This window comes from Oxyura jamaicensis, chromosome 1, assembly GCF_011077185.1.
Source record: "Oxyura jamaicensis isolate SHBP4307 breed ruddy duck chromosome 1, BPBGC_Ojam_1.0, whole genome shotgun sequence".
NCBI lineage: Eukaryota > Metazoa > Chordata > Aves > Anseriformes > Anatidae > Oxyura > Oxyura jamaicensis.
This window is the reverse complement of record NC_048893.1, coordinates 75,124,426-75,148,365: the sequence shown is the minus strand read 5'-3', so window position 1 is coordinate 75,148,365 and position 23,940 is coordinate 75,124,426. Positions and strand designations below refer to the sequence as shown.

The following is a 23,940-nucleotide window of genomic DNA, read 5'->3' as shown; positions in this document are numbered from 1 at the left end:
TTTGATAGCAGCCGAGATTTTCCTAATATAAAAGTAAGGTGAATTAGTACATACGCTATACTGTATATATATCTGTGCTTAATCCCGTTAAGAGAGTGAGACAAAATCTGTATTTTAAAAACCCTACGCATTTCAGTGTATTCTTGTGTTAGCTCAAAGAGAATTGCCCTCTACAGTGTCCCTTTGGACCAGTGTCCCCTTTTCTATGTGTAAGAGTTTCGTCATCTTTCCTGCTACACAGCACAAAGAAATGTACTCCCAGACACCAGAGGCTGAGCCTTTGTCTTGTCTGTCTGCAGAAGGAGTCTAGTTTATGGATCCTTACTGTCAGAGTAACAGCCCGTTTTTCTCCGTAGTTTCAGCCCAAACACCCCAGACTAAGCAATTGACAACAGCTCCTTGGTCTGCTCTAAGTTCTTTCTTTTGCCTTCCTCACCAGTTTTGTCTGGCTTTGAGATGTCTCCTAGGTAGCCTTCCCCACTTGTTGCCTATGTTCTTCAGTCTTTACTAGCATCTCTTTATAAATGGCCTTTTCATCATAGTTAGGGGGTCAGTTGACTCCACCATTTATACTTCCTGGGCTGCTGCCATGCCTCATGGAGGTCATGTAGCTTATTTTACAGCAGTGTAACTTTTCTGGCTTCTGTGGGGTTACATTTCTTTTATACTACTGCAGGAATTTGGATAAAAATGAGACCACCTCCTTCCATTTAAGTAGATTAGCCAAATACTAGTGTAATTTGTATAGCTGGTGTGAAATTCAAAGTGTTTATTCATTCTAGAAATTAATTACAGCTTTTCATTGTCAGTTTTTCAACTATAGAGTGATGTATTCGTGATTGGTGTCAGATAGGGGTTGCAGTTTTTTTCCTATTGCTTATTCCTTTATGGTGTAGGTGTTTTTTTTTTGTTTGTTTGTTTTTAAATTTTCTCAAGGTAATACTGTGTAATAATGTTCTCTTGTTATTCTGATAGCTTTACTGTGGATTTGAAGGTATAAAAACATAGATAAAATAAATTTTGCAAAGGGAGGTTATATATATATATATATATTTACTAAAGTAAGGTAAGTGTAGCTCTTGTAGTGCACACTTCCTCTGTGGAGGCCACAATACAGACTATACTGTTGTCCTCTGTTTTAATTTTTGGATGGGGAAACAATTTTCTAAGATGATTAGTAAAATGTAGAACAGAGCTAGTTTAATGCACATATTTTTAACTCCTTTTTAATATTGGTACACTCTTCGTTTACATAATCTAAGCCACAGAGTTTACAGTCTTTTCCAGTATAACTCAGCAATTCAAGAGGGACTCTTTTCCCTTTCAGATTTGTGGAATTTAAACTTATCTTCTGTGCTTAATGCACTAACTTCTGAAATTTAAATGGCTAGTTTCTAAATTTCATCAAGCAATGTAAAGTCAAAACAGGCAGAGTATTTACTTATCACAGGCAATAACAGGTGAAATGAGGATTCTGCAGAATGACTACACAGATTTTTGATTAGTTGGCATTTACCTAGCTTCAGCTGAATTATGTATTTTTTTATTGTGTATTATTTTATATTTTGTATTATGTTTTTATTGTAATTATGAATTACAAAACTATTCTGAATTCCTTCACAATTCTGAGTTCTTTCAGTTAATGTATTATGATGACATTTGTCTGTGGAACTTTAAAGTAATTTTGATATTATTTAAATGTTCTGCAGATAAAATTTTTGGAAACCGTATGAAATTATTTTGTTAAACATCTCATTGGTAGGCCAGTTATGGCTCATTTTGAAATCTCCTTAAAGCTTGAGTAAATATGGAAAATCTAAGAGGGGTAGCACTCACAGTTTGACAGTAATCCAAATCAGTCACTGTAACAGCCCTTTTACCTGTCAATTTAAGAAGTTTCTTCAACCTTCTGGCAAATGGGTCAACATCCCATCATTTATTGTTGTACTTCCAAGGAAGCTAAATGCAGTATAACCTACAAAAATTTGACAAGTATGTGTGTGGCTTTGATGAGTAGCATTTTCACCAGAATTCATGAAGGTTCTCTTTCAAAAAGCATTTTCTCTGAAATTACACTTTTAGGGCCTTTTTCATTTCACTAACATATGCCTAAGTACCATTTACTGGCACAGCTCACCAAATTCCTGTCAGGAGGAGTCAATTTAAAAAACACGTTTTTTTATTTTAAAATTTGGATTTTGATTGCCATATCTGTATGTTTTTCCTTCAACAGATGTCTAGCTACTTAGTCAAGGGAGAAAAAAGCTGTCTCTGCAAAAGTGATGAGCTGAGTAAAAATGATTTATTTATTTTATTTTATTTTATTTACTTTGGTTGTGTGTTAAGAGCAATTTACGCTGTGCATTGATATTCTTCCCACATGTTGGGGACTTGTAAGGAATCATCTGTGATAGTTTCATTTGAATGAGGAATAGGAACTTTAATTTGAGGAAAGGAATAGAAAATAAATAAGTTCCAACAGAGTCTGTATTGCAGCCTGTAGATTCCCTGTGATGTCAAATTCCTATTGCCTGTTCTTGGAGTGCCATGAAAAGGCTGCTTGTAGATCCTAAGCTGAGATGTGATGATTATTATTCTATCAGCCACACTTACTTAACATCTTTCTTCAGATATTTTTGACACCTACAGGTGCAAAGTGCTCTGTGTCATCATCTCCAGTGCAGGAGACTTTTAAAGGCAGCAGGAAGCCTTTAACCCAACCTGACCTCCCGAGTAACTCCAGCTGTAGGATTGCATTGAGCGATTCTTCAGACTAGTACAGGAGTGATGCTTCAATCAAAGTGTTACTGTTATGAGGCTGCAGTTGCTGTGCTGCAGCACAGGCGCTGCTTCTGGATACAAAAGCCTCTTTATGTTTACCATACCCTTAGCAGTAAGTTCCAGTAAATAACTGCTGCATTCAAAAGTCTGTATCTTATTTCCACCATCCCTGGGAATACAAATGTGGGAACAGAACTGCTGGCTTTGCCTGCCAGACTTGCAATAACAAAATACATCACTATAGATTAAAACATAGATTTTTAGAAAGTTTGCTACCTGGGTCTACCATGCAAATGAGACACGTGAAATCTATTACTTTACCAGATCACTCAAATGTATGAACGATCAAAATATAAATGAAATAAAACACACATCCAGACTGCAATCAGAATACCAAGAACGTGAGCCATGATCCTAAATGTAAAGTTTACTGTAGAAAAATATAGTTTTTATAGAGAATATATTTACATTTATATTTCTACCCCCGTGGCTGCTTGAGCTGTTTCTTGAATGATTGATTTTATTTTCTTTTGTGCTTTAGGTTCTTTAGAGTGCTACTTTGGCTGTGCAAATGGGTAGGAATTACATCAGTGTTAAGAGACAATGAAAAATCAGGATCTATTGGGTGTATAAACAGCTGTGGGTAGGATATTACCTCATCTGCTGGGTCAACAAAGAAACCTTGCTCTTCTATTATGTTTATTGCAAAATCATTGCAATATTTCTTCCTTCATTTATGCTTGTTGTCCTAACTTGATTCATTGCAATTTCACCTATTTACTGCTTATCTCTAGCCATAATAGTAATAATAGTCTCTTTTATCATTACACACTCTCTCTATAGGTATAAATGTGATATATAGATATATATATAAGTATAAAATTACATCATTCAATACTTTGGAAGTAATTGACAATATTGTATCTAGCAATGAAATTTGTATTAAAAGCTCTCCATGTTATGGCTTGATATTTTTCCCAATGTACACATGCATCTGTTTAGGAATTACAGATTTTTTTTTTTTTTTTTTTTTACCTAACTAAGGTGTGAGCTTTACATTAGAGGTTTTCTACATATTGACTAGGCCTACAGACCTCAGTCAAAATGTAAACCTATTTTCTTTGTTTTTCTTGCTTTATTTTTAACTTTATATTTTTATAAATTTTTAACTTTTAAAAGTTAACTTTTTAAAAGTTAACTTTTAACTTTATTTATATTTATTTATTTTTAACTTTTTATTTTTATAGCAGGAAGGAAGGTAAAAATGCCAAATGCCAGCTGCCTGAGATCATGCATCCTGCTCTATGATGCTCTTGGAAAGCGTGTTTTTTCACCATTTACTGACTCAATGTATGAAATCCTGTGCAACTATTCCCTGCGTTAATCAGTATGAAGAGGAAAAGGGGTGCTTGTTGGGAAGTTAACTGTATAATAGTAGTGGATGTGGTATTCTGGGAGGTATTGTGGGAGGTATTCTGGGAGGCATGTGGTATTCTGGGAGGCAAGGCTGCAACTCCTGGTGGAGTGGTGTTTCATGGGGTTTCTCTGATCACAAGACTGTGGAAGGAGTCATGTGGCAGCTTCTCTTTAACACACCCTGTGCTTGTCAGGCAAGCTCACTAAGGATGAAAATTCCTAAAGCAGGAGGATGGCTAGCTTGTATATTGATGGTCCCATAGTGGGGAAATGTTATGTAGGAGAGGACACATACGTGAGTCACATTTATAATATCTGAGGCTTGAGAAGTCTGAGGAAATGTTTCATCTCAACCCTAGATGACATGACAGGGTATGGTTCCTGCCCTAAGACACATTTTGTTCTTCTTCTGTTGTAAGATGAAATCTCTGGGTGTGCAGCGAGTTGTTAGCTCCATGTAGCTTAGCTCCTGTTATGTATCAATTAACGCGAGTTCAAATGGAGCTGTAGCGTTTATTTGAGGTATGGAGTCTAGATGTCTGAATTGTAAGCAGGAATAGAAATGATTTAAACAAAATACTGTAGCCTGTGACCCACAACTTTGCCAAACTAGATGTGAAAGACTTACCCGTTTTGAATCCTAATGTGGAACCATTTCTAATTTATCTTTAGTGTAGTGTTTTAAAGCAACCTTCTCCTCGTTTTCCTGCAATACTTGGAGTGCAGTATCTGTCAGTCAGTTCTGTCTACAGGTATCTTCTTCAGGCTTAATGAAACCTTGCTGATTTTTTTTGCTGCTGAAATGAAAGCTGTGCAACTAGACTTTGTTATGAACAAAACTACAGGCCGTTAATTCATTAATATCCATACTTTTCAACTGAATCCTGATTATTAAACATTAGGAATTTCATGGGCTCAGAATATTTTCATGCAAAAACTAAATGAAACTCAGTAGTTCTGGTAAAATTTTCCTTTGGGATTTAATTTTGAAAGGAAATTGCTTTTGAAAGGAAAGAAAATATTTCTGTCTGAACTTCTATATATTAAAACTGATCTCTGTTATCAGACTCTCTAGGCAGTTTTCTGTAGTGCTTTTACTCTGCTAGATGTTCAAGGGTGTAAGGGAGTTTGTCTTGTGCTGGACCAGTATCTGTATTTTCAGGTTGTCTTTTCTGTCATCAAAGCTAGCAGGTCTTTCACTCCAGCTCAAGAAAGGACACTATCTTTACTCTTAGTGTGATAGCATGAGGCAGGTCAGAAACATGGTCTCCATCATCAGCTCACAGGCTGGATTGTGACCATTGCTACTATCATTCCATACGCGGCCATAGGATGTTAGTACCATGGCCTGTATGCCCAGGTGCTTTTCTGTGCTGGCCTGGATGTTTTGGCAGACAGCATCCTTTTGCAGATGGGTATGCAAAAACTCCTGGTACAGTTAAATCAACCATGTCTTTTGACTGTGTACCTGGGAGATGTACGAGGGGGATAAGCTTTATTTGGGTGTTCTACATACCTGCTTGTTTAGATTGATGGTACAAACAATGAAGGTAAATACCCAAAAAGTGACATGTATCACAAAGGCAAAGTAGACTCTGAATAAAAACAACGAAAAAACGTGGGCTACAACCACTCAAGACAACAACAGTCCCATTTATTTCTGGTGAAAATAATACAGATACTTGTTGAGGGACGCAAAAACGTAATTAGGAGTAGAAAAAGGATGCTATAAAAACAATGTATTTGAACTACTTGATATCCACGCATTCTGAAATCATTACACCCTTATATAGCAGGGAAAAAAATGGGAGAAAAACATGTTGTTGTTATTAACTTGGTTGTTACAATGGAATAGTCTAATAGCCTTTTGTTTCCAAATATCACGAAGGGCGCTGTCAGGAGACCAGCACAAAAATGAAAGATCTAAATGGTCCACTTAGGCTCTTACTTTGCGCAGAATCTTAGTAACAGTGAAAATACAAAAAGAGGGAAAAAAAAAAAAAAAGAAAAACACAAACAAACCTGATCTGATTTGATAATTGCAGGTCACATTTTCAGAGGTTATATCCCTAGGAGAAAAAGCATCTTTTTGTATTTCAAGTGTGACATTTTTTTAGCTGGAAAAAAAAAAAAAAAAAGAGAGAGAGAGAATATAATGTACAACATTCACAATGTCATTTTACATTCTTTTTTTCTCCCCTAAGTCTGCCCTTTAGAGGCTATCCAGACATGAGTGGAGAGCAACATCACTTGAATATCACTCTTTAATTGACTGTCTGTGAGAGCTCTAAAAATAAACTTACAGATATTGTGGGGAGATGAAACTAGAGGACACAGTTACATGTCTTATCAAAAGCCAACAACCAGGCTGTCCTGCCTCTTGCCATGAGACTTCCATTGTGAAATAAAGAAACCTAAAGGAGAAGTTAAAAGATTAAGTTTTGGAAGTATCAAAATCAAACAATTTTTTAAAGGGTGGAAGACCACAGCAGTCCTTGCATGACTTCTGTCTTTGTGAAAGGATTACATCTGAAGCAGTACAATGAGTATAACAGGCAGAGTGGAATGGTTTTCTTATCCAGAGTAACAAGCCTGGCAAGGATGTGTGTTCAAAAATGCTGTGTGGCAGCTATAGTCATCTGCCATGTTTGAATGTTCTTGTTCTATGCTAGCACGTGTGAGACTGGGTTCAGTACAAAGGCTAATTAATGACCTCTTTTCCCTAGTGGGGGCCCAAATGTTCTCAACTGATAAACTCCACATCCTGCACTTTCTTACTGCTGTCCTATAGCAGTAAGTTGTCCTATAGCTGTCCTATAGTTCCTTTAGCAGCTGAAAGAGCCGGAAGCAGGCCCCAGGAGCAAAATGAGAAGGGAAAACCCTCCAGACCTTAAGAAATTTGCTGGTCTGTGGTGCTTAGCACGCAGGGAGTAATCAATCCAGCGCATTCTTGTGATGTTAATAGCTTCCAGTGGAGTGAGTCAACTTTATGATCACTAGATTACCTTTGAATTGCTTTTGGTTTGAGAATAGATTTTAAGGAAAATAAAGTTATTTTTAGTCTAGTAGTTGAAAAAAATATTGGAGGGTCTGACAATATCTTCAAAAAAGAAAAAGAAAAAAAGCAACCAGAAAAGGAATATGATGTCTTACTAGCTACTCTGATTTTCACGGTGTTTTATTTAGTTGCCCGAAGAGATTTGCAGCTTATTAAAACTTCTGACATTGTCCTTTCCAAATTGCAACCTCTGACAGGGAACAGCATGTCATTTTTTGAGCCTCTTCCCTCAGAGCATGTCTGTATACCTGTAAGAGGTTTTTACTGACCAAACATAATAGAGAGTAAGACATGAACAACGTGAACAAGATGTTCTAGAAATGGGCCATCAAGAATATAGGTGTAGTACTTACTCAGAACAATAGGATAATCAAGGTATGCAGAATTATTAAGAGCTGCTGCACAGAGACCCACAGTTCCTTACCACTCTAAGTCTTCAAGTGAAAACCAGACCTAGTGCCCTCCTTCAGTCATGCCAACAGGTCCTTGGGGTGAGCTCTGCTGCTTTTGGGGCACCTTGGAACTGGCAGTGTCCTGACCTGGTGGGTGGTGACTTGGGCCAGCCCCTGCCTACCTCCATCAAGGCTGTCCCACTGCAAGAGCAGCCCAACAAGTTGCAGCTCCAAACTAGCATAAGCATGTGAGGAACAATATATATTGTGCTATATGTTGTGCTGTTTTTGTGGGTGAGCCTGCCTGGAACAGGAAATTGGGCTAGGTATCTTGACATCCCTCCCAGCCTGACTTACAGTATGATGCTGAAACCAAGGGAAGCACCAACCGGGTGAAAAAGGTGTCCCTTTAGGTGAATTTTACTTCGTTCTGTAGTGCTGTTCAATAGGCATACCATTTCACCAGTGTGTATAATTTAATGGATTTCTAATGTTCAGATTCTGATGTATATACTGCACTTCTAATGTTCAGATTCTGATGTATATACTGCATTACTGAGACTTCAGTCTTAGGTTGGGCTTAGCCCCTGAGGTCTATATCCATGTGGAGGAGCTAGCCCCACATGCTCTTTTCTGTTGGTTTGCAACAAATGTCCTATTCTGTTTGTTTGAGGAACCAACACCCTCATATAATTAAATGATACTTTCCCCATTTTATTCTTATACTACTAGGTATTTTATTATTAATGTAGAAAAACGTTATTCAGACAAATTCATTAGTTACTCTCATGCCTCTGGATCCATGCTATCCTTTTGTCCAATTCAGTAATGCATTTAAATGAACCCACAATTTCTGCAAAAATTATATTACATTTGATTTTTTTTTTATGTTTCCAGGCAGCCCAATATAAACAAGATTTTTCTTCTGATCATTACCCACAGCATACTCAAACACTTTGAACATTAGAGCTCCTAAAATGTTTCCTAGCTAACCTTTCTCTATTGTGGTTTACTTTGCTGTTTATCTCAAATTACCTAGCTGGAACTAGGGGGTAATTGTTTGTTTGTTTTGTTTTGTTTTACTGAAAGAAATATCAGTAAAAATATCTGCATACATTTTGTAAAATTTGGAATTTTTGGAGTTTAAAATTTGGTGTAGAATATTTAGATAGTTCCTTCTTACATATAAGATAAATGAAACATTCTTAAGAGGCTTAAATTTTTTTCTTTAATGGAAGAAAAAAGAACATCTGGTAGAATTATTAAAGAAAGTCAATAGTGCTTCCATGCTGCCAGAAACCAAGCTCAGTGTTTAAATTCCACTCATATAACTGCAGATTTCCTAGAGAGATTAATCCTTGCTGGTTGTCTTTGATGTCTTTTTAACTAGTGATTCTTGATAGATGTCATTGATTTATCAGAACTATTTAGAGGTAAAGCAAAGCAAGAATATTTTTTGATCAGTGGATCTTTTCTTTTTAGAAGCATGTTGTTTAATATGGTAGCAAAAAGGAAGTGTATTGTTTTTAAGACCTCTTAAAAAATAAAAGTGAAAAGCTTTAAACTTTTGTACCTATCATATGATAAATACATCCATCTTTTGGTGCCAGTAGAAGTTGAACTGATTTCCTATGCTGCAGCTCTTTATTCATATTAATGGGATCGGGGGCCCTCAGGAATTCAGAGCCATGCCTTTAACTGTTATTGTCTTTTATACAAAGTAGTATTGGAAGCCCTTTATAATTTTTTATGGGCTGATACTGACCTTATTTATTGCATGTACTGTGTGCTACTGAAACTGACCTTATTTATTGTATATACTGTGTGCTACTAATAAGATTTAAAGATCTTTGTTATTTCTGTAGCAGGATGGGCTTTTAGTAAATCAGCCACATATATGCAGACGGGCTTCCTGACACCTTCTTCAGAGTTCTCCTGCTTGCTGTCTTTCCTACCCCCATCCACGTTCAATGCAGGCTATTACTGCATTTCACAATTATTTGTATTCTGCTTGTGCTATTGCAGAAACATTCATCCTCTATCAGTTCTACAGAGTTAGGAATGATCTCAAAATACTTAGGAACTGTGCGTTTGATTCTGGATTAGTCTTTGCAGTGACCTTACATATGTATGAAACAGTGTTGTGAGATCCTTTGCTACTCATGGAAAATAAGTGGGTAGTACCTCAACCAATCAGTTGGTCTTGCAAAATTCCCAAATATTTTGCAATCTTTAACTGTGTGTAGTTCCACCCTCTCAAAAGAGAATAATTCAACATGTGAGTATATTTTCTACTTTTTCGTACAATAGGTGTAAGGGAGCAGATACCCTGATATTTTCCCTACTCTGTTTTGGTTTCAGCTTATTACTGTTCTTCCATCCTGAAATCACTGAGGAAGAAAGTACAGTTAGAATTGGAGGACATTGTCACTGGGCAATCATATTTTTTTGCATTAAGTATGCATTTCTCTAACTAGAGTATTATAGTTAATTACTTTACTAAAATTTTCATACCTGAAAGTTAAAATGAATGCCTACATACAATAACTTCCTTGGCTAGGAAATGGTATACTGCAATGCAGGATACTAATTTAAAATTTTTCTACTGCTTTTTTTTTTTTTTTTTTTTTTTTTTCCAGGCTTGCAGAAGAACTCATTAAAATCATATAATAACTGCTCTTGTTGTTTGATAGATGTGCATAATATTAAAAAAGTAGTTTTTCCCCCTGAAGTGATGATGTGTGCTTGTTTCCATGGAATATCTAGTCAAAACTCCAAAAATTTTTACATTCATTTTTTTTTTTTTTTTTTTTTTTTAATACTTGAGCCTAAAAGCATTGTATCAATGTAACCATGGCATACAACATTTGATATACTTGACTTTTTCTTGTCTGCTGAGACTAGGAGTAGATTACGAAAGGAATGGGAAAAGTGGAGGACTGGCAAACCCTTAAAAAGCAGCATCTGAAAGTAAGGTCTTCAAATTCAAAAGATAAATGGTTGCTGCCAAACAGTCGGTGTTGTGCAACAGTAAATAACCACTGGAATACCTGGTATGTTCAAACGTCTTTCTGCTGTATAGTGCCAGTGAACCAGAAGATGAATTGCTGTCCCATGTGTATGTGCTGTAAAGTGTGAGCTAGTAAGTCTGAGTCAGTTGAATTCTAAGCGAAAGGGTGTTGGCTGTGTGGCTTTTAAGGTGCTGGGAAAACAGAGCAGGCTTGAGAATCCCACACAATGGATGGTGTTTTCTTCTAAGCTCAGCATGGCATCTGATGTTGTCAGGTGGTCAGGTAAAAGAAAGGAACTGCTGAGTGTTTCTGTGGCTGCAGGCAGAGTTTATTGATTCATCCTATGAATAGAATTTTATCCTTACTGTCACACAGGATAAAAAAACAAAGTTATTCAAATGTATGGAAAGGTGTTTAGGGAAGCCAACATAGGCCATTTATAAATTCTGGTCACGATGCTTTTGAAGAAAGTTGTACATTATTCTTCCATTTTGTACAGTTTACATGGAACTGTATTTCTCCATGGAAAATCTAAACACAGCTATGTAGAATGAAGCCTAAGTCCTTTGTGAGGCCTCCCTGTTATGGAAATCATAGAATTATAGAATATCCTGAGTTGGGAGGGACCCACAAGGATCATTGAGTCCGACTCCTGGCTCCACAAAGAACCACCCAAAAACCAGACCCTACATGTGAGAGCGTTGTCCAAACACTCCTTGGACTCCAGCAGGCTTGGTGCCATGACCACTGCCCTGGGGAGACTGTCCCAGTGCTTGAGTACCCTCTGAGTGCAGAACCTTTCCCTAACACCCAGCCTGACCCTCCCCTGTTGCAGCTCCATCCTGTAATGTTGGAAGCTATAACATCTTTCAGAGTAGGAGAAACCCTCCCCACACCCAGTAGGTTTAGTTCCTTTTTGTAATTATTCATATTTCCTTTTTTTTATTTTTATTCAAAGTTTAGGGGTCCTAGTACATTGCAGGTTATAAAGTTTGGATCAAAAAATCTTACAGAACTTTGGAATTTTTCAACCATTAATATTACCTAGTCATATAATTCACACAAAATAGAAGCACTCCCTTCCCATTCCTGGAGCATTCACTGTTTAAAATACTGTTTATGATATACCCGTGATAGTCTGTTTTCTAAAATAAACCATTACAATTTCCAAATATGAAATTTTTCATAACCCCCTATTGTGCTATCCTGACTGTATGAAGGCTTATTCAATTGAATTAAATGCCATGGTAGCAATTTGAAATGTTCTTTTAATCCAGAGCAAGTGAGTACTTGCAGTTACTACATACTGGGTGGAAAGCTATTAGAGAGCAGACCATTTTGAAGTTCCTGCTATAAGTACAGCTTGGACTAAAAGTAACTGCCAGCTAGTTACTGGCAGTACATATTTTTTTGTGTGAATATGTAGGTATGTTGCAAACTGTTCTCTTTTTTTGTATGTGACTGCTCTACAGTTAATATTCCCTGTATCCTTTCGGATATAAGAGGTTTCCCTGCTGAGGCAGAGCACTGTGTTCAGTCTCCTAAGTGGTCTCTTACAGTCCCATGCATTCCTGTAAATACAAACTAGAATACTAATCCCCTGAAAAAAACATACTGTCTGAAGTATGTATTTGAAAACAGCACAAAGTTTGTGAAACTGAATGTTTAATTCTACTTGGATCTTTGATAAAGACTCTGCTGTCATGGCTGAGACATGCTTGCATGACATTACAGAAAAGCTTGCTCCACCTTGACCCTTTCTCTTTTGTATGAGCAGTGAGTTTCAAGTGTCATACTGTGTCAATTGGAGCCTAAGTGGAGCAATGAAGCTATTCATAAAAAAAAAAAGAAAAAAGAAAAAAAAAAAAAAAGAAAACAAAAAGCAGTAGCTGGAAGTTCATTTTAGGGTCTCTTTCCCATCTCCTAAGGGGATTTCATAGCCACTGTCACAGTTTCTTGCAATAATTTCTTTGTAGTCAAATATTGGCGTTTGGTACTACCTGTGTCCAGAATTTGGAAAACCAAGCTCAGCTTATTTTTTAATAATTAGCATGCACACAAAATGTCAGCGTGTTACATGCCTGGGTCAGTCTGGCAGGAGTTTCATTCTGATCCATTGCACAGAATAAGTATGCTTATACCTATCCCTCTGTTTTGTGACAGTATTACCTTATGGGTAAGGTTTTGGTTTGCTTCTTGCTTAACATTTCACATATTAGTGGAGCACAGAGAGCTTTATATGAGTTCAGCAATTCTCGGTGGAGCATACATCATGATTCTGACAGACTTTTTGCATGCAAAATATAGGTTTCAACACTTTCACTAATGTGCTTTTGCAGTAGACCTTTGCATGAACACAAAACAATTTAGATTTCCTGAATGCTTTATAATTCCTACCAGTCACTGTGGTTTCTTAAAATGCATGCATCTTCCAGCCCCCAGCATCAGTCAAGATTTATGATAAAGATTTTCTGCCCTTAATGGCACTCACACATAGATGCTTTCATTCTAACCCATTTTTCTTCTGCTACTGTACGTAAAAAAGGCTTCTAAATTACTATTAAAATATTAGATGCCTTTCCAACTTCATGCAGTTATTTCAATCAGTAACTACAAACAGAAAGGCCAGGTGGAAAACAGGGGTATGATAGAAAATGTCTGAAATTATGAATTACTGCCACACAGGAGGCTTCTTACATAACAGCACAACCACTTTTAAAGAAAATCTTGCTGGAAAAAAGTTCATCTTTTATTTTTCGAAAATGATTAGATGGTCTTTAAGGTCCCTTCCAATCCAAACCATTCTGTGATTCTATCATCACAGGAGGAGTGTGTCAGATCAGCTGAAAGGGACAAGTGAAATGCAGGGGAACACAGCCACCGTCCCCATTTCGTTACAGAAGACACACAATCCCTGCATGAGTGATGCTGATGTTTTTTGGAGAGTTGCTGTCAAGCTGTCATGTCTTCCTGCGTGACAGTTGCACTGGAAAAGAAAAGGCCCATCGGACTGAGGATGTTTTGTAAACAATAAAGAAAGGAAGAAGGAGCATTTGGCACCCTACCATGTCTTACAGTGTAAAAACCAATGCCGTGTTACCCGTAGTTGACACAAAGAGAGCTGTCTTTTCAATTGTCAGACGCTTCCTTATGTAAATGTGCAAGAAAGCAGCATTAAGGGCTGAATTTGGCTTCTTGCTAATTATCAGGATTTTGTTGGCTCTTTAGGAACATTGGTAGAACCAGGCAATTTTCCTCAAGGTGCTTTATTCTCAAAAGAGACAGAGAGCAGCCCCATGCTCATGGCAGCACAGCTGGGAAGAGCCGAGAGCAATGAGCTTCACCCATCGGTCACCAGTGGTACAGTGGTGAAATCTCCGTGTCCCTCAGCAGAAAAGCCTCCCAGCACCGTGCCCAGGCCATCCGTGCTCCCCACACACACAGCTTCCCGAGCCCCCTCACCCACCACAGCCGCCCCCTGGGGCACATGTCCCTGGGGCACACCTCACCTCTGCTGCAGCAAGCGCACCTCGCGGGACCCCGGCTACCTGATGCGGGCATGGCCAGGGAAACACTGGGTGATGGCTGCGGGGATGGGTGCTGAGAGACGCTCCCAGCAGTCCTGAAAGCACAAGCCAGCACCCAGACTGATTGGTCGCTTGACCTCCAAGCCTTGCGCACCCACTCAGCATGAGTCTAGGCACAAGACAGGCTGGGCTGGGTCAGGTGCCCAGATATAAGCCATGAGGGCCACGCGACATGGTCCGTCGCTCGGTCATGTCACAGCCTGTTGCTCAGTGATGTCAATGTGGTCTGTCCACCCCTGCAGCAGTCCGGCTGGCACCAGCAGTCATGCATTCTCCTGTGCACCTGGGGCTACCACAATGCCACTTCCACCCTCTCCCCTCCCGTTTCTTCTCCTGCTGAGTACTGGCATTTCCTGGCAGGCCACAAAGCCTGGGCTGTGTCTACCCAGAGGCCTGTTGGGTGCCCTTGTACCTCCTTTTGTCCTGTTCAGCTGGTATTTTTACCAGCTGAACTTATCTGAAAGCAGTTTCCAAAGTTTCAAAGAACTCCAGACATTTCTTGCTGTCGTGGTTTCAGCTAGAATAGTTAATTTTCTTCCTAGTAGCTGGAAGGGTGCTATGTTTTGGATTAGGATGAGAAGAATGTTGATAACATGCTGATGTTTTAATTGTTGCAGAGCAGTGCTTACACTAAGCCAAGGACTTTTCAGCTTCTCGCTCTGTCCTGCCAGTGGGCAGGCTAGGGGTGCAGTAGGAGCTGGGAGGGGACAGACCCAGGACAGCTGACCCAAACTGGCCAAAGGGGTATTCCATACCATCTGACGTCATGCTGAACAATATATAGGGGTGGCTAGCTGGGGTGTGGGGACCAGCTGCTCAGGGATAGGCTGGGCATCGCTCAGTGGGTGGTGAACAATTGCATTGTGCATCAATTGTTTCATACACATTATTATTAGTAGTAGTATTATAATTATTATTTATATATTTTTTCTGTCTTAATAAACTGTCTCTATCTCAACCAACAGGCTTCACTTTCCCATTTCTCTCCCCCATCCCACAGAGGGATGGGGGAGGGCTAGCGAATGGCTGTGTGGTGCTTAGCTGCCAGCCGGGTTAAAAACCACAACACTTACCTTTTTTTTTTTTTTTTTTTAATTTTAATCATGCCTGCAAGATCCACAGATCCTTAATATGCTGCACCTTTTCCTTTTCTTTCAGTCCTCCTTTTACACTATTCATTTGACACTAATGCATAGGTCTATATTTTTCCCTGATTAAATTAACTCTATCTGGTCTTGAGCTTACGTGTCCTCTGATTCTGCATCAGCAAACTGTAAATTTTTCACTAGCGTGTTATTTGGAAATGGTGTTGTGGTGGTTTTACTTGAGTGGGCGGCTGAGCTCCACCACAACCGCTCTCTCACTCCCCCTCCTCAAAGAGGAACAGGGAGAAAATACAATGAAAGGGGCTCAAGGGTTGAGATAAGGACAAGGAGATCGCACGGTAATTATCGTGATGGGCAAAACAGACTCAGCACAGGAAGACAGTAAGATTTATTATCTATTACTAACAAGCTAGAGAAGTGAGAAACAAAGGAAAGAAACTAAAAGTACCTTCCCCACCATCCACCCTCTTCCACCTCCTCCCCCCAAGCGGCACAGGGGAATGGGGAATGGGGGTTATGGTCAGTCTATAGCGCTTCTTTGCCGCTCCTTCTCAGTCATTCTCGTCCCCTGTGCTGTGGGGTCCCTCCCATGGGATACAGTCCCTGCCGAACTGATCCTGCGTGGGCTTCCCACAGGCAGCAGCTCCTCAAGAACTGCTCCAGATATGGGTCTGTACCACGGGGTCCATCCCTCAGGAGCAAACTGCTCCAACCTGGGTTCCCCACAGGCAGTAGCTCCTGCCAGGTCACCTCCTCCTGCATGGTCTCCTCTCCATGGCCTACAGGTCCAGCCCAGAATCTGCTCTGACAGGGGTCTTCCACAGGCCGCAGTCTCCGTCGGTGCAGGTCTACCTGGTCCACCGTGTTCTCCTCCACGGGCTGCAGCGTGGAACCCTGCTCCACCGTGGTACGCCATGGGCTGCAGGGGGATATCCTGCTTCACCATGGTCCTCACCACAGGCTGCAGGGGACTTCTGCTCCAGCACCTGGAGTACCTCTCCCCCTCCTTCTTCACTGACCTTGGTGCCTGCAAGGCTGTTCCTCACTCCTCTCACTCTCCCAGCTGCTGTGTGGCACAGCTTTTTTTTCCCTGTCTTAAATATGCTCTCACAGAGGCACAAACAACATCACTTATTGGCTCAGCTCTGGTGAGCAGTGGGACCCTTACCAAACATGGGGCAGCTTCTAGATCCTTCCCACAGAAGCCACCCCTATGGCCTCCTGCTACCAAAACCTTGCCACATAAACCCACTACAGGTGTTCAGCACTATCCGAGTTTTCATCACCTTGCTTCAGGAATGCTTGGTCAGTCCTTCCCTCGTTCCTCTTCTGGAAGTAAGCATCACTCTGGTCCTTTTTTGGAATCACTTCTCTTGTCCATTTATGTCAGGGTATGATTGTTTAGCAGACTCAATTCCCCAGCTGAATTCTGCTTTGAGGGCCGTCCTGTGTCTTAAGTCTACATGCTTTTTTTTATTATTTATTATTGTTTGGAGGTTCATTGTTGATTTAAAGCTGTCACATTACACGTCTTAAGGCTCTCAGGATGAATGGGTACCCCCGTGTGTTTCTTGTGTTTTTCAAATAACATCTTAAAAGCCAGTGTTTCGTTTGTTCTGTTACCTGTTTAAAACCATCATGACACTGTTCCCTAGAATGGGCCTATCTGGGAGTACTTCTAAAATCTGCTTCTTTTCCTTCTTCTGGTAGGGTGTTCATCATGAAGGGATTCAGTGATTCTCCTCAAACTCATGCCACTTAAACACTCTGAGATCCTTAAAAATGAAATAAATTGTATAAACATGGTAGTATGGTGGTGATAGGTTGGTGATGGGTTTGCTGGTGGCACTCCCTGGCAGGCTGGTGCCACCAGCGGTGGGGCCTGGTGGGGCAGGAGGAAAGGCAGCAGGGAAAGGGGGAGAGGAGCAGCACGCTCGTGGCAGCGCCAGCTCTGGAGTGAGATGGAGACTTTGTGGAATAATCTGTATTTATTTATTTATTATTATTATTTTAAAAATCAGGAGAAATGTATGCCCTGTTAATTCTGCCAAGGCAGCGGCCTCTTTCAGGGTGTGGGGAAATACTCCCCCCTGTGCTCAGCTCTTGTCCCCCTGTACTCAGGTAGGCTACACCTTGACTGCTGTGTTCAGTTTTGGGCCCGTCACTACAAGAAGTACATCGAGGTGCTTGAGCATGCCACAGAAGGGCAACATAGCTGGTAAGGGGTCTGGAGAACAAGTCTTACGAGGAGCATCTGTGGGAGCTCGGGTTGTTTAGCCAATAGAAGAGGAGGCTCAAGAGTGACCTTATCACTCCCTACAGGTACCTGAAAGGAGGCTGTAGCGAGGTGGGGGTTGGTCTATTCTCCATGTGCCTGGTGACAGGACGAGGGGGAATGGGCTCAAGTTGCGCCAGGGGAGGTATAGGTTGGATATTAGGAAGAAGTTCTTTACCATAAGGGTTGTTAGGCATTGGAATGGGCTGCCCAGGGAAGTGGTTGAGTCACCATCCCTGGTGGTCTTTAAAAGATGTTTAGATGTAGAGTTTAGTGATGTGGTTTAGTGGAGGACTTGTTAGTGTTGGTTCAGAGGTTGGCCTAGGTGATCTTGGAGGTCTCTTCCAACCTAGATTATTCTGTGATTCTCTGATAAATTGTATAAACATGATAGTTTTGTGGTGATAGGGTGATGATAGATTTGGTGGTGGTGCTCAACACTGGTAGAACCATACCATTTTCCTCAAGGTGCTTTATTCTCAAAAGGGACAGTAAAAGCCGAGCACCTTTTTGCAAATTCAGATATGCTTATTTAAAAACCCATTTGATTTTAATTTATGCTCCCAGTGTTTTCAATGTTTTTGACATCTTCAGCATTAAATCAGAGGCTGAACACTGTAATTTTTCCTGTTTTCCCAGTGAGGACTTGGTTGCTGATTAATGTCTTTGGCAGTGAGTGGGTAAAAATTAATGCATTAACAACCTAACAATGAAATCAAAGTGAATTAGAATAGCATTATCTAAAATAAATTTTATTTTGTTAGTACTACGTAATGTTCTTTTAACTGATGACAATGATTTATTTCTTCTTAGATGAATGATGAAACTAATCAGGGAATTGCTGGATAGATGCTCTGTTAAATTACTCCTATATTCAACTGGAAGTCTTTATTGCTTTGTGTGCTTATTTGTCATTGAATTCATAGGGGGATGTGCAGGTTCTTCTTTCATTTACATAAATAGGAACTAGAACATCTTCATTGGTTATCAGTGGAATTTCATTGTTTTGAACCAGGGAAAATGAGACAACAGACCCTGTCTAGTTTTCTTTCGAGAGATACCATCTATCTAAAAACCAGCTCATGACCCCCCCCCCTTTTTTTTTTCTTTCTAATTTTTAGTTAATTGTATTTGCAAATTATGGTGTAACAATTGCTTAAAAATGGGGGTGGTCTGATCGCTTATTTTTACATTTTCTCTGTTACACCAAATAAACTGATGCTGCACTACTTTTTCTTGTCCACCCACAAGAATCAGGCTGTTCATTAAAATATTATTAATGAGGAAAAATAACAAATGTGTTGACAATCAAATTGACACAGTTTCAGGAAGCTAATATTAATGGAAATGCTTTTCTTACAACTTTGCAATCCAAAGCAAGCATTTGTCCGGTCCGTTCACAATTCAAAGGAGAAAAGCTACTGAGCTTTTTGTGAGTATTTAGCATAAATGACAGCTGGGTCCCCAGTATGTGAGAACTTTTATTGCTGTTAAATTAAGAACTGACAATTTGCCTAGTAAAGAGTTCCACCGTGGGAGGTGAAGAGGGAAAGCATTAGAAGGTTTTTATAAGTCCTGCGAAACATATTTTGCCAGTAATAGAAACCTAGAAGCAATTTTGGTTTTACTATATGGAATTCTCTCCAAATAGCACCATCACCTTAAAAATGTAACATTAAAAATTGCCTGCTACTGAAATTGCAAATATCTCCCAATAATATTTTACAAAAAAGTAAAAATGGTTTAATTCTTGAGCCAGTTGTAGCATTGTTCTACCTCTTCAATCCTAAAAGAGCACGCAAAAAAAAAGAAGATGGATTGTCCACACTGTGAAGATGGCATAGGATTATTTGGCATGGGGAAGAAAACAAATCATTATTGGAGTCCATCTTCAGTGTTTTTCACTCTTAAATGAAAACAAAACAAAACAAAACAAAAACACTCCAGGTTTTTATAATTAATTGTTTGATTTCAACTTAAATCCACAATCTGTACCCTGATAAACCAGTGGTAGGAACAACAAGTGGATGCATGGAAACATCTCAAAAGGCCAGTAGTGGGGTGGAAAGATTTTAACAAGGCTAGTAATTTAACTACATGTTAGGGCTGGAGCTTCCTTGTGGTTAATTGCATTGCAATTTTGCTTAAGCTGTCTGCACCTCATATTTTGGTAAACCTCAAGGAAGGAGTGAGCTGAATGCTCGTGGGAAGTCACAGAGTGAAGCCTACAGCACTTTGGCTTTGAAGAGCCTATAATTGCCTTTATCTGTGCTGTCTGTCCTGTAAGCATCCTTTTAAATATTAAGCGTCCCTGCTGCTTGGAGGCATTTCAACTGCTTTTACCCTAATGAAGAACAATTGCTTAGCATGCTCTGGGAGAAACTTGTATTTTTTATCTTGCACATGCATGTTCTTCAATGTTTTTCAAACCAATGTTTGACACTGTTAGTAGGGTAATGATTGAACCAGGTGATTTTGAAATTCTTTTCCAACCTTAATGATTCTATGATATGGAGAGAAGTGTGCCATCTGCCCTACCATTCTGCAGTGCTTTGAGCATGCTGCTGCTAACTGGATTAAAAGACGGTGATTCCTAACAGTTTCCAACCCAGGAGTTGGTTTCTTCTTCTTTGCCTTTTGCAGAGAGACAAAGAAGCCACGTGTTTTGGACTTGCTTATAGGCAACACTTGAGTTTAAGTCTTGTATGATTTGTGTATGACTGGACAGTTTGTTTGTATAAATGGGCTCAGAACAGAGTTCCTGAGTCTGCGGTCTGAGCAATAATACAGTTTGTAACTTGAATGTCTGAAGAACATGCAATGTGCAAAATAAAAAAATACAAGTTTCTTCCAGAGCATGCTAAATAATTGTTCTTCATTAGGGTAAAAGCAGTCAAAATGCCTCCAAGGAGCAGGGACACTTAATATTTATGCCAGGTTAGGCCACAGGTGATTTTTGTTTGTGTGTTTTTCTGCCCCTTCTGCCTTCCTTTAGCTCCCTCAAGTCATCCTGGCAGGCCTGATCTTGCTCTTCTGTCTTTTCGGCTCATAAGGGCTGAAGTTTCAAAGCTTCATGTGCTTTTGGAAAATGAAAATATATATGCAAATGACAGCTAGTTATTATCATCTCTAAGCATAACAGGATATAAGCATCCCTTGAAGGACAGCAATTCATCTCAAGCAGTATCAAAGGCTGTTTGCAACTCAGGATTTTGAAGCATTTAGTAATTCCTCAATGTTTATTTTGGGGGCATAAAGACATTCAACATTTACTGAAGCCACAGAAGTTATGTGACAAGAGTGTTTGCAGCTCTTAAGTTAATGGCTTCTGCCTTTGTCTGTGATTTGTCACAGCCTTGCCTTCACATAGTTAGCTGTCTTGGAAACAGCTCTGACATACCTTGAATAAGAAAGGTACTGTTATGTATAAAATCTTATCACTTCTAAATTTTCTTCTATCCTCTTTCACCCTCACCCTTTGCTAAGCATATGAGCTCTCATTCGGTCAGGGTCACCTCAGCAATGAGAAGTCCTTTGAATTTCAACATACACTCCTTGTTTGCTTACTGGGTAAATTCAAAAATGTTATTGGTAAGACAGATGTGGGATCAGAATGCAGCTGCATACTGAGTATTGCTTGCTGTGCTATCCCTGGGTTTTCAACAGTGGCTGAGCGTCAGTAAAGTACAATTGATTTTTCTGTTGTAGCATATGTTAAACCAGAATTAGGATATGCAGAATGCTTAGATTTATTTTGTTAGAAAGCAGGTTGTAGCTTCATACTAGCTGAATGGAATCTAATTTGCTGAGAAAAGATGATGAAACAAATACATCTAAGAAAGAAAATAAATGACAGTAGAAATAAGTCCTAACAAATACAGGTTGTACTATAAATCTGGGTCTGTTTTCTAGACTATGTACACTGTTATAATGCCTAGTGAATACATTATGCAGTGTTAGATGTTGCTCTGTACATTTAAGTGACAACAAGTACCGCTACCGTTCCAGCCTATCCTCCAGGACAGAATAATTGTTTTGCTGTGCTGCATCCTGTCACTGTGGCATTTGCATTCTTGGAGACCCAGGCAGTAACTTCTGTCTGTGCTGCAAAGTCAGGTTTTGACAGGTTTGATAAATAAAAAATCCCTGCACAATATTTTGCATGAGGAGAATATTAACTCATGTATAGTAGACAAATCCCATTCTTATAACTATATCATGCTACTTTAAATTCCCACACTGTTCACCTCCCCCCCCCAAAAAAAAATAAAAATTGCTGAGCTGCACTATGATGTATTTACTGGGCTGCACTGATGTACTGTGTGCTGTTTAAATGAGTGTCCCAACCCCACTAAAGTTGAATGACTTGAGGCTGATACGAAGATGTTCCACATGTAGTTGAGATCCTCTGAAATGAAGGATATACAAATCTCATTTATCACTGTATTTGATGCATATGATAGCACAACTACTTGACCTTGCAATTCAATGCCCGTCTAAGCTGCTACAAGATCTCCTTAGTTAAAATTATTCCTTTCTAATTTAAATTTATGCTATGTTTAAGAAGCTGCTGTCAAAGCTCTAAATATCTTTACCTAAGGCTTCAGAATGCCCAGTCCCAGTGATAGAATGATGGAGGGATACCAGGCGACTCCTGAGGCCCAGTGCCCTCCTGTAATCATGTCGTTCCTCCATCCTTTATTCTCCAGAGCTGTCTTTTGTTATGAGCTCCGGCATGTCACTTTCATTTTTTTTTTTTTTCCTGGTTATTTTTTCCCTGTGACTTTGCAGCTTGGCTAGAAGACACATTTGGACTGCCATCTTTGTCATTATGTGCATTATGACTTTATAATTATGCAGTTTTGCTTATGCAGAAATGTTACAATCCTTTGTGTCGTGTGTTTGTTGCATTCTGGTTTGGGGAGTGGGGATAAGAACTGTCCTATGTCTATTTACCAGTTAATTTCAGGACTTTTTTCATAGCTCCTAATTCTGCCTTTTCTTTCTTCATTTTGAGCCCTGCCAGCTCCCTGGGTTCTCCAGGAGCGGCTGCTACAAAGATGTATGTGTTCTCCTCAGTAAAACTGGTCCTTGTTTTGTGTTGCTAGGCTACACCCTTCCAGCTGCCACTGAAGAAATGCTCTGTGGTGGGAAACGGTGGGATTCTCAAAAAGAGCGGCTGCGGCAAACAAATAGATCAAGCAGATTTTGTCATGCGGTAAGACAGAAACCTCAATGACAAATTGTCTCCCCTTCCCCCCACTCAATCTCTGACTTTTCAAAGCTATTCAGTTGTGATTAATCAGTTATAATTTGCCTGGGGTACTTTCTTTCTTCTCTTTGAAGGATGCTTTACACAAGTGATTTGGGAAGAAAAGTAAGGAGAGGCAATAGAGAGTTTCGGCTGGCTTCTGCAGATACATGTGTACTCTGAGAGAAGTGTGCAGATGGATGCATTTAGGTTGTGATGGCCTATACAATGTCATAGACACAGATTTAAGAGCTGCTTGTCTTTTTAATTATGACATATTAGACAGGGTCTCATCCTGTACTGTGCTTCATCCTCCACAACTCTAAATGCCAGGATATGAAACCCATTGAATTAATGATGAGTAGATACTGATTCATAGGGCAAGGCTTAAGAAATAAGATAGAAGAAGCTAAATTGTTTCAATGTTTTTCCTCCCTCCAGATTAATTTCTGGCTGACTGGCTGACAAAAGGCCAAACCTCTCTCCTTGATGCCATTTTGTTTTTAAGCTCTCCACATACCCTTTCACTCTGGCCTTTGTGAAGTTATCAGAATTTGTCAGGAGGGATGCTGAATCAGCTACAGCTTTCTTGACTGAATTTGGCACGTTCTAGATCTGCATTCTGTAAGGAAGAAAGACAGAAATTAGCTTCTCTTTGTTAAACATGAACAAGAAAAATACTGTGAAGGAGAAACTGGAGGACTGCTTCGAAAGAGATGAGAGATGGAGTTTCTTTGGATTTTGAGGTAGATACATAATGATCTCCCACTTTAGCAAGTCTCCTTATTAAAGATTGATAGCTTACTATAAACTCATACAAATTTGCTCTAAACCAAACAATACTACTATAATTTCTGGTTTGGATCTCAAGGAACAAAAATGCTTTCAATGTTAAACAAAGAAATACAACAAACTAAAGACAAAGGAAATGTATATTTAGAACCTTCACAGAAGAGAATATATAAGGCACAGAGGGAGAGACTCAGTGTGCTGATTGCTGTTACTGCAAAACACCTGGGGTGTTCCAGAGACTAAATACAAGAAACTGCTGGGTATGCCATGG

At 39.5% G+C, this 23,940-nt stretch overlaps 1 protein-coding gene across 4 annotated transcripts in view; it reads left to right on the top strand.

Moving 5' to 3' along the window:
• Positions 1–23,940, top strand: part of ST8SIA1 (ST8 alpha-N-acetyl-neuraminide alpha-2,8-sialyltransferase 1) — a 129,974-nt gene that overhangs the window by 50,238 nt on the left and 55,796 nt on the right. For 2 of the 4 annotated variants that reach the window (XM_035311307.1, XM_035311311.1), the window contains exon 3: positions 22,735–22,844. The exons of the other annotated variants lie outside the window; for them this stretch is intronic. In XM_035311307.1, the coding sequence (XP_035167198.1) occupies positions 22,735–22,844 (110 nt within the window). The remainder of the gene's footprint in view (positions 1–22,734; positions 22,845–23,940) is intronic. 4 annotated transcript variants of the gene reach the window in all.